At 42.3% G+C, this 12,146-nt stretch overlaps 1 protein-coding gene across 1 annotated transcript in view; it reads right to left on the bottom strand.

The window, feature by feature from the left end:
- Positions 1–12,146, bottom strand: part of LOC128660194 (phosphatidylinositol 3,4,5-trisphosphate 5-phosphatase 2) — a 254,345-nt gene that overhangs the window by 180,628 nt on the left and 61,571 nt on the right. Inside the window, exon 4 of the mRNA XM_053713896.1 lies at positions 929–1,124. Within this exon, the coding sequence (XP_053569871.1) occupies positions 929–1,124 (196 nt within the window). The remainder of the gene's footprint in view (positions 1–928; positions 1,125–12,146) is intronic.

Below are 12,146 nucleotides of genomic sequence, written 5' to 3' on the forward strand. Positions count from 1 at the left end.
GCACTAGCTCCTCCTCTCCCTGAGGAAGCTGAAATGAGTGATGGCACATTAGACTTATTGATAGGGAGCTGTGATGTAGAACCCTACCAGTTGTATACCCCCTAAGACTCAGCTCTTAAATATTGTGTCCTGCAAGCATATGAAAATCTGCCAACTCACAGCAGTGATATTTTGTGTTTCCTAGCCAGCACCCACTCCTGTACTTCTGCATAATTGTCCCTGGATTTTTTTTGTTCCTGGTAATGTCCCCTCCAAGAGATTTGGAGGGCTGTGGCATGTGTGACACAAGTCAATGTGGATGAACTTCTCCTTTTTGCCTGATTGCTCTGTTCTCTCCTTATTGTGGTATATTGTGGAGTTTTCAAACAGATTGTAATGGGGTCACATTTTTTACTTAAGACAGATTATGTAGTACTAAAGTGTTTCTTTTATGGATTGCTATACACTATTTTCTCTTTTTTCAGATATGAAAACCCATACCTTCCAACTGCCCCAGATCTTGCGGAATTGTCCCTCTGACAGCTTCCTCAGTAAGGGCAAATGTCCCAGTTTTTAGGGACTGTCTGGGCTCCACCCACAACATTTCTTGACTCTGCATACCTCCACTTACAACACACCCCACCTTGCCACTGCATAGACCCATGGCCCCACCAAGCACCCGTTGGCCACTGCCTAGAGGTCAACCTCACTCCCCTGTCCAATAAAGCCTCCAGGAAATGTTGGGACACCTGAAAGCCACAGCACAGGAATTATGATTGATTGGAACGTGGGTCTCTGTCACTCACAGTATGACTCACAAGCTAATTGCCATCATGTTACTCAAATAATCTTTCTCAAAGTAAAACTTTTATACTCCTACTATTCTGTGTCGCCCACCTGTTTTTCTAAGGTCAATGTCACTCAACTGTCCCCTCCAGCCATCTCTCACCTGTCCAGCTCCTCACACTGCTTCTCTAGCTCAGGTCCTAGTAGGAACAGCCCAACAGCTTCTTTGGAAGTGGTCTCAGAAGCTTTTTGCTTAGGCATAAACCGTTTGCAAATGGATGTTCCACGTAGAGGTGAAAGTGTACTTAGTTCTGTACAGAGGGTGTCCTTTCTGTCTGTGGATTTCTTAACTACCAGACCTGAACAAAAAGAGATCAACATTTTCTACAACAGCCACGTAATAATATAAATATAGCTAAAAGCAGGAACATATAATGCACAAATTAATACAATAATCTGTATATAGATAAACTTTAATAACACTTAAGAAAGTGTAATAACCTGTAAAGAACTACAAACCTATATCTGCTAGACAGAGACAATTGGCTCATCATATTAAAACAACATTTATACTTACCTGATAAATTATTGTCTTTCAGAATGATGAGGATCTACAGTCCTTCATAGCATATGGGATATATTTCCCACTACTAGGAGGAGGTCAAGAACCCATATCTGAGCTTAAAATCCCTCCCACCTCCCAGCTCTCTCTTAGTTTAACATATAGCTGAGTAGAAAATAGGAAACATATAGGTGGGAAAGACAAAGCAGGGTCTATAGAGGTGTCAATAGAACCTAAAAATTAAAAACGGCGGGGCCTGTGGACCATCATCATTCTGAAAGAAAATAATTTATCACGTAGGCATACATTTTGTTTATTTTTTAATAAAAGGTGATGGTCAACAGTCCTCCATAACATGTAGGATTTATACCCAAGCAGATGGTCTATATTACGGAAAGGGTAGGACAATTTTTCTGTCAGTTGCTATTTAGCCGACACCGTGGCTAGAAGGACTTTCCTGCCAAAAGCTTCTTGCGAAGAAGCAAAAGCATCAAAAAGATTAAGGGCTAGATTACAAATTAGCTGCAATGTGAACAAAAGAGTGCTTCCATAAGCTCCAAAGGAGCATCTTTCTCATGCCGTGAGATACGGCATGAGAACTAGCGCAGTGATGGGGGTAAGTTGCTCAGCGATGGCAGCAAATTGTAATTATATATGTATAGGTTTATATACAGTAAGAAACATTAAGGAACAAGTCCAATAAATTCTAAAACCAATTTATATATTTCCACACCAGGATAACACTGTAAAGAGCCACCTAAACATTTATAGAGCTTCCATATATAATAAGGTTCACCGTCTATAAGTCCCTTATACATATCCATACAGGAAAACAACACGCCACCTTACCATGGAGCAGGGACTCACTTCCAGCGATCATTCGGATCCACAACCGAGCATGTCGGCGTCCCTCACCCTCTCGGCAAGTATTCCATGTGTGTCAGCGTAAATGACATAACAGGTCCGGGACTCTCAGTGAAAAAAAGGAGAAGCAGCAGGTACAGGCTCGCAGTAAGGTCGATGTGCAGCGAGCAATCCAACTGGTAAGTGGAGCTTAGAAACAAAAAGGAGGATATGCTACATAAAAAATTAAAATATCTTTATTGTAAGGGGGGTGTCTAAGCCGCAGCCATAATTGGACGCTTTATTTTAGAGCTCCGACATTAAACAACATAAATTGAAAAATATTCTGGTATACCTACGGATTTCTACATATTAACCTTGTTTGCCTTCAGGGGAACCAGCCCTGATTCAGGAGATATAATTTCAAGCCTTGGTAGAAGAACATAGTAGGTTTACTCAAGTCGGAAGGTTGCGGCCTACCTCACAACACCATCTCCCCCCCCCGTTTACAGGATCAACCGGGTATAGCAGTGTTCATCTGCTGAAAATACAGGTACATACCAAAAACTGACTGAGCTATGCAAAACTCGGATACTATCCTGCTAACGCTTATATCTAAACTGAGTAATTCACTTGATGAAAAATTTACCCGGTTGTCTAGGCACATCACTGACAGTGCTGGTGCTTGCAATACCACAGCGGGCGACCCACATGTATGTAACCTGCAGGCAGAGTATCAGAAACCTGGAAGCGTGTACAAGCTGATTGCGGTAGCGAGGAAAGCACCAAGGGAAACTGACTATCCAGAAGCCCTCAGACAGGCTAGTTATGAGGGTGCCACCTTAGTTGTTCCACTTCAAGGGCCGAGTGAGGATGCAGCTGCAAATACTAAGAGGCCGGGAAGCCACAAACCAGCACCTAGATGTCAGCCTCCTACGGAGCCCAAGTACACCTCTGCACCGATACGAATGGTCGTGAAAGAATGGGCCCGTCACCACAAACTTCCTCTCCAGTTCCTCTGCTCAAGCCTATTTGTGCACAGGCTGCAGCAAGAACCACAATGCTTCCACAGTGGCCAAAAGACATTAAGGACGGGAGTGGGGTAATCGTGTTTTCGATGACAAAGCACAATACAGTATATTATTATGACTAATACCATGATTACTTAGTAGCTTTTGGGTTGATCTCAGGAGACTTGGTTTCCCCATATTTAAATGACTGTTTCGCAATGGATACATGAAAATCTAATGTGGTTGAAGCCAGACTTCTAACATTACTCACACTTTCTTGTTATTATTTTTATCTTTATTGTTCAGTTTCCAGTCACATACTTGTACTATTTCAGTCTAGCAAACTTATACATGGATAATTTAATTTTCTTCTCAAGGGAGTTATAGCTGACTCAACGATTGCCGACCTGTTCCCTGGGAGAACTAGATCCCTCTTAATAAGTATTCTCATATTTTGCACTGCTTTTATTTAAGATATAGGTTCCATATTCAAGCATATACCTATACTGGTGGGGCCTTCCGTCGGCGGCCAAGACGGTGGGCCTTGACTGGTTCTGTGTCAAAGATGCCCAACAGGTACTAAATATTCTTATTACAGGGCTGGATTATCCTTGGGGTCAAGGCTATCTCATGGCCTCCTATATGTAATAACTTCCAGATTTATAGTCCCAATTACTAATTAAGCGAATGAGGAGGATGGTTTAAATGTGTCCTTTGGTGACTTTAAATTGCTACATAGCACTGGTTGTCTAGTGTCTATGCCCCTACCACATAGACATAAGTATATGTAGATTTTAATATAGTAAACCCAACATATATCCTCGGCTTTGAACATTGCGAGTGACCTACCTTTTTAATTGTCACTAGACCACCCATCATATTAGACTTATGCCTCATTATATAAAAGTGTTCTCATCTGGGCATTCAATTTCATTTTATCTGTCCACTTTCAATTCTTCAAGCTCCATCAATATTTTTTTTATATTCTCATATAGTATAAATTGCAGGATTAGTTATCCCATACATACAGTACCTACTTAACCTTATATGTCATTATTACTTTACTATTTTACTTAATATACCAATTAGAGTTACATAAACTATCGAAAAAGTATGGTACCGCTCATTAAAGATAGTTTATTATTAATCTAAGTAGTTCAGTTTAAAATATCACTCTATTTGGCAGTATACCCTGATAAAGAGGTATCCCAATAATCTCAATAAATATAATAAAAAATCTAAGGTATCCTTATAAGAGCGGTAATGTATATGTATATGTCACATTAGAATTTTGTTTTGACATGTGTGCCCACAGAATAGTTAGCATAATTATTTTCAATGTTTAGATGTAACTCTAGCTAATTGACGTCTGGCAAATTTCTGGAGTCGTGTTTTGGAAACAAGGTTGATTACTTGTGAAGATACTCTGGAATTTTTTCTTTTTCATTTTCAAAAAGATTTTTTTTTGTCATATTGTTGAGAGAGTATCCATGTCATTGCATTATGAATATTGCATCGCCTAATACCTTAATAAAAAACCTTGATTTAAAAAAAAAAAAAAATATATATATATATATATATATATATATATATCTTTATTGTAATCCAACTCGTTAAAACAATTTCCCGGAGGAAACTAACAGCTAGATTACGAGTTTTTGTCGGTAATGGTGTGCGGTGCTAACAAGCCTTTTTTTCTCACCGCTCACTTAAGACAACGCTGGTATTACGAGTTTTCTGCAAGCCAGCGTTAGCCTCAGAAAAGTGAGCGTTGAGCAAAATTTAGCTCCACATCTCACCTCAATACCAGCGTTGCTTAAGTCAGTGGTGAGCTGGCTAAACGTGCTTGTGCACGATTTCCCCATAGGAAACAATGGGGCTGAACTGGCTGAAAAAAAACACCTGCAAAAAAGCAGCGTTCAGCTCCTAACGCAGCCCCATTGTTTCCTATGGGGAAATAAAAGTTATGTCTACACCTAACACCCTAACATGACCCCCGAGTCTAAACACCCCTAATCTTACACTTATTAACCCCTAATCTGCCGCCCCCGACATCGCCGACACATACATTATACTTATTAACCCCTAATCTGCCGCTCCGGACACCGCCGCCACCTACATTATATGTATAAACCCCTAATCTGCTGCCCCCAACATCGCTGAACCCTACATTTTATTTATTAACCCCTAATCTGCCCCCCCAACGTTGCCGCAACTATATTACATTTATTAACCCCTAATCTGCTGCCGCTAACGTCGCCGCCACTATAATAAATGTATTAACCCCTAAACCTAAGTCTAACCTTAACCCTAACCCTAACACTCCCTAACTTAAATATAATTTAAATACATCTGAATAAATTTACTTTAATTAACTAAATTATTCCTATTTAAAACTTAATACTTACCTGTAAAATAAACCCTAAGCTAGCTACAATATAACTAATGGTTACATTGTAGCCATCTTAGGTTTTATTTTTATTTTACAGGCAACTTTGTATTTATTTTAACTACGTAGAATAGTTATTAAATAATTATTAACTATTTAATAACTTCCTAGTTAAAATAAGTACAAATTTACCTGTAGAATAAACCCTAACCTAAGTTACAATTACACCTAACACTACACTATAATTAAATAAATTACCTAAACTAACTACAATTAATTACAATTAAATTAAATAAATTAAATTATGGGGAAAAAAACACTAAATTACAGAAAATAAAAAAGAAATTACAATTTTTAAATTAATTACACCTAATCTAACCCCCTAATAAAATAAAAAAGCCCCCCAAAATAAATAAATTCCCTACCCTATACTAAATTACAAATAGCCCTTAAAAGGGCTTTTTGCGGGGCATTGCCCCAAAGTAATCAGCTCTTTTACCTGTAAAAAAAAATACAATACCCCCCAACATTAAAACCCACCACCCACACACCCAACCCTACTCTAAAACCCACCCAATCCCCCCTTAATAAAACCTAACACTACCCACTTGAAGATCACCCTACCTTGAGACGTCTTCACCCAGCCGGGCACAAGTGGACCTCCAGAGGGGCAGAAGTCTTCATCCGATTCAGCCAGAAGAGGACATCCAGACCGGCAGAAGTCTTCATCCAGGCGGCATTTTCTATCTTCTTCCATCCAGAGTGGAGCGGGTTCATCTTGAAGACATCCGACGTGGAGCATCCTCTTCCATCCAACGGCGACTGAAGAATGAAGGTTCCTCTAAGTGAGGTCATCCAAGATGGTGTCCCTTCAATTCTGATTGGCTGATAGAATCCTATCAGCCAATAGGAATTAAGGTAGGAAAAATCCTATTGGCTGATGCAATCAGCCAATAGAATTGAGCTTGCATTCTATTGGCTGATTGGAACACTGTCAGGGTTTTTTCCCTGTTGTGTTTGCCATGTGCTGCTGGCAGCCATTTTACTCACCTCTCTTCCTGACTATGGTGCATTGTGGGGGATGCTGCTCAATTCCTGCACTTCCTTTTATGGCCAGAATGGTGTGCATCATCCATGTGAGACAGGATGCAGTCTCAGAATTGGGATGTCATCACTTATTATTTAAAGGGCCTCTGTTCAGTATGCTTTGCCTTTGCGTTGTCTCAGTTCCTGTGTATTACCTGGCTGCCTGACGTCCTTCCTGGTTCCTGATCCCTGGCTTGTTCCTGAATCTGCTGTTTTCCTTGTTCCTGATTCAGTGCAGAGGGTTTTTGAACCAGGTGGGCATTTTCTTTGAGATGTTACCTCAGGCGTTTCCCTCTGACAGAGCTAAGGTGGGATTTCTCATCTCGTTACTCTCTGACACAGCTCTTGCCTGGGCTAATCCCTTGTGAGAGACTAATAAACCTGTGATTTCAAATTACCCTGAATTTGTGGCCTCCTTTCGAAGGGTATTTGATGTTCCGGCTCGCTCCTCCTCTGCTGCTAAATGACTCATGTCCATTCAGCAAGGTACAAGATCTGTTGCTCAGTATGCTATTGAGTTCCGTACGCTTGCCGCAGAGGTAGGTTGGAACAATGAAGCCCTTGTTGCCGCCTTCTTTCATGGGCTCTCTGATGCGATTAAAGACGAAGTTGCTGCCAGAGATTTACCAGAGGATCTTGAGGCATTGGTGTCTTTTTTGATCCTAATTGACATCAGACTCAGAGAGAGGCCCTCTTTCAAGGAGCGCTTGTGGAAGCCTCCTGTTCCATTGTCTCCTACGTGTTCGTTCCCACCCATACCTCCCTCTCCTCCCATGCCTCCTGGTCCTGAGTCACCAGGTACTGCTGAGCCGATGCAGCTGGGATTCACTCACCTCTCCGCGGCAGAGAGGGCCTTTAGGAGGAGGGAGGGGCTCTGCCTCTATTGTGGGTTACAGGGCCACCTTTTGAAGTCTTGTCCTACACGGCCAGGAAACGCTCACACCTAAGGTCCTATCAGGGGCAGACCTTGGGTGGTTTATCCTTGTCCCCGGAACCGCTTAAGGAGAAACCTTTGGTCATGGTTGTCCTTTCCTGGGTGGACTCCTCCATAGTCACCCAGGCTCTTGTTGGCACTCCAAAGCACTCCATTCCTTTTTTGCCTCAGTCCATTCCACTTGCTATTGAGGCCATTGATGGCAGGCCCCTTCAGCCCGCACTCGTTACTCACGAAACTGCTCCGTTGTCCATGGCTGTTGGGGCTCTCCATTTTGAAACCCTCCAGTTCCAGGTGGTAAACTCTCCGCATTTTCCGGTTGTTCTGGGTTATCCCTGGCTCCAAAAGCACAATCCCAGTCTCGACTGGCGCAGGTCTGAAATTTTGTCGGGGTCCCCGCAATGTATTTCCACTTGGATTCCGAAACCAGTTAAAGTCTTGTGCACTTCTTCGGTTTCTCAATTGCCAGAGGAGTACCGAGAGTTCCTAGACGTGTTTGACAAGGTGCGTGCCGGTACATTGCCTCCTCACCGGTCTTACGATTGTGCCATAGACCTGCAACCCGGAGCCATTCTTCCTCGGGGCCGGGTGTACCCTCTGTCTGTTGCAGAGAATTGTGCTATGGAGGAGTATGTTGCCGATGCTCTGTTGCGGGGGATCATCCGCAAATCCTGCTCTCCTGCAGGGGCTGGCTTCTTCTTTGTGAAGAAAAAGGGTGGCGAGTTAAGACCATGTATCGATTATAGGGGTCTTAATCGTCTTACCATTAAGAATGCTTACCCTATTCCGCTTATTACGGAACTCTTTGACCGCCTCAAGGGAGCTACGGTCTTTACTAAACTTGATTTGAGAGGAGCGTACAATCTCGTTAGGATTAAGGAGGGCCACGAATGGAAAACAGCATTTAACACCAGGACCGGGTATTATGAGTATCTTGTAATGCCCTTTGGCCTATGTAATGCTCCTGCTGTTTTTCAGGAATTTATTAATTATGTCTTATGAGATATGTTGCAACAGTGTGTTGTGGTGTACTTAGATGACATCCTCATACACTCATCCACACTTGAGGTTCATCATTCTGATGTTACACGGGTTCTTCAGAGACTACGTGAGAACGGCCTGTTTTGTAAACTCGAGAAATGTGAGTTCCATCAGACTCAAGTAACCTTCTCCGTCGCAGGGTTCTCCATGGATCCTGACAAGTTATCTGCAGTTCTGCAGTGGCCTCACCCAGTTGGTCTTCGGTCTATTCAACATTTTTTGGGGTTCGCCAATTACTATAGAAAGTTTATTAAAAACTTTTCTTCCTTGGTCAAACCTATCACAGACATGACCCGTAAAGAGAATGATCCACTCCATTGGTCACCTACTGCCATTAAGGCCTTTGATAGTCTTAAGACTGCCTTTGCTGCCGCTCCAGTTCTGGCTCATCCTAACCCTGTCCTGCCTTTCTTTCTTGAGGTCGATGCGTCTGAGACTGGAGTAGGTGCCCTCTTGTCTCAACGTCCTACACCTGACGGTTCCTTGCATCCGTGTGGTTTCTTCTCTAAGAAATTGTCTCCAGCAGAGTGCAATTATGAAATTGGCAACAGGGAATTACTGGCTATAAGTGTGAGAGAAAAAGTAAGGGCGCTAGAAAAGCTAAAAATACCACTAAAAGCCAATACAAAAATGTACAATGACCAGGGAATTCCAATATATTAACAATGTATTTAATGTGCCATTGAAAACAAGATTACAAAATTAAAAGGGACGTCTCCCAAAAACTTGCATAGTAAAAAATCAGTTTAAAATTGTTATAGATGACGACTGTATACCAATTAAACGTTAGATACTATGTACATATAAAAGTTCATTCCTTAAGACCTTGCCAATTGTGAGATACAATGTCTAATACTAAAGTCAGATGTCAGATATGCAGATAATCTTGATTGTTGTTCTATGTAATATTCCCACAATAGAGAATCTTTTACTCCATTTGTATTTCGGTATGCTAAAAAGTTAAAACGTCTTAATTTTAAAAGCTTCACAGCAACTTTACCAAAGGCCGGTCTCTGTCAGGCAACTCCGTGTGTGCTCCACGAGAATCCGGCGTCTGACGTCACGGTTTCCACCTCGAGGGCTCGCCTCTGATCAGCCAATTGGGACCTCCGTGGGTCTCTATCTGTCGGTCTGTTGTTATCCGGTCCGATTCTTAGTAGTTTGCTTATTGTTAGAGGTTGCTCTTAGTGCTGTGCACGCCACCTCCTTTTCATGGGTATCCACCAGGGGATAAAATTAAAGATGCAGTACAACCCGGGTTGATAATTTTTCTGTGCACAGGTAGTGCACAGGTATTTAGTCCTTAGACTGTGTTATGTGGGGCTGGTTTTCTACGCGTGTCACTCCTTTCAGAGCTTTATCAAGAATTCTTGATAAAGCTCTGAAAGGAGTGAAACGCGTAGAAAACCAGCCCCACATAACACAGTCTAAGGACTAAATACCTGTGCACTACCTTTGCACAGAAAAATTATCAACCCGGGTTGTACTGCATCTTTAATTTTATCCCCTGGTGGATACCCATGAAAAGGAGGTGGCGTGCACAGCACTAAGAGCAACCTCTAACAATAAGCAAACTACTAAGAATCGGACCGGATAACAACAGACCGACAGATAGAGACCCACGGAGGTCCCAATTGGCTGATCAGAGGCGAGCCCTCGAGGTGGAAACCGTGACGTCAGACGCCGGATTCTCGTGGAGCACACACGGAGTTGCCTGACAGAGACCGGCCTTTGGTAAAGTTGCTGTGAAGCTTTTAAAATTAAGACGTTTTAACTTTTTAGCATACCGAAATACAAATGGAGTAAAAGATTCTCTATTGTGGGAATATTACATAGAACAACAATCAAGATTATCTGCATATCTGACATCTGACTTTAGTATTAGACATTGTATCTCACAATTGGCAAGGTCTTAAGGAATGAACTTTTATATGTACATAGTATCTAACGTTTAATTGGTATACAGTCGTCATCTATAACAATTTTAAACTGATTTTTTACTATGCAAGTTTTTGGGAGACGTCCCTTTTAATTTTGTAATCTTGTTTTCAATGGCACATTAAATACATTGTTAATATATTGGAATTCCCTGGTCATTGTACATTTTTGTATTGGCTTTTAGTGGTATTTTTAGCTTTTCTAGCGCCCTTACTTTTTCTCTCACACTTGTCACTTTTCACTTAATAGCTTGAAGGAACTATTACTCAGTTAAGGTGTTTAATACCCCGCACTTAGCGCACTACCATCACCCACTATCTCACACAATTACTGGCTATAATTTTGGCATTTAAGGAATGGAGGCATCTTCTCGAGGGTACTAGCGTGCCAGTGCTCATTCTTACTGACCACAAAATTTAACTTATCTATCTGAAGCAAAACGTTTGCCACCCCGACAGGCCAGATGAGCACTATTTTTGTCTCGGTTTAATTATGTGGTCTCCTACCTGCCTGGTAGTAAGAATGTTAGGGCTGATGCCCTCTCTCGACAATTTTTGCCTCTGTCCAAGGAGGAGTCTGTACCTACTCCTGTTATACCTCCTGACCATATTTTGGCTACCATACATGCTAATTTGACTTCTCCCTTGGGGGAGGAGATCCTGGCTGCACAAACCAATGCACCTTCTGAGAAACCTAGTGGTCAGTATTTTGTTCCTGAGAATCTTCAAACTAAACTTTTGCACACTTACCACTATCCTAAAGGCGCAGGTCACCCAGGCAAGAACCAAATGATTTGGTCTGTCACTCGACAATTCTGGTGGCCAGGTCTTCGTTCTGATGTTGCTGCGTATGTTGCCTCCTGCTCAGTTTGTGCATAGAATAAGACTCCTCGACGTCTTCCTGTGGGTCTTCTTTAACCTATTGCTAATGGTGAGCATCCTTGGACACATCTTTCCATGGACTTCATTGTCGAGCTCCCTGTTTCCAATGGCAATACTGTTATCCTTATGGTGGTTGACCGTTTTTCTAAAATGTCACATTGCATTCCCTTGATGAAGCTGCCTACTGCTCAGGAGCTTGCTTCAATTTTTGCCCGGGAGGTCTTCCGTTTAAATGGGTTACCCAAGGAGATAGTGTCGGACCGGGGTAGCCAGTTTGTCTCCAGATTTTGGCGTTCCTTTTGTGCTCAAATGGGGATCCAGCTTTCCTTCTCCTTGGCATATCACCCTCAATCCAATGGGGCTGCGGAACGGTCTAATCAAGCTCTGGAACAGTTCCTCCGTTGCTATGTCTCAGATCACCACAATAATTGGTCTGAACTGTTACCTTGGGCAGAGTTTGCTCGTAATAGTGCTATTAATGCTTCCTCCAAGTTATCCCCGTTCATGGCGAATTATGGGTTTCAACCATCCTTGTTGCCCGATTCATTCATGTCTCAGGGTATTCCGGCTTTGGAGGAGCATCTCCGGCAACTCCGTTCCACGTGGGTGCAGATTCAGGATTGCCTTCATCGTTCTATGCAGCGCCAAAAGTTCCAGGCTGATCGTAGGTGTCTGCCCGCACCTTCCTACCAGGTTG

The sequence above is a fragment of the Bombina bombina genome, chromosome 1, assembly GCF_027579735.1.
Source record: "Bombina bombina isolate aBomBom1 chromosome 1, aBomBom1.pri, whole genome shotgun sequence".
NCBI classification, from domain to species: Eukaryota; Metazoa; Chordata; class Amphibia; order Anura; family Bombinatoridae; genus Bombina; species Bombina bombina.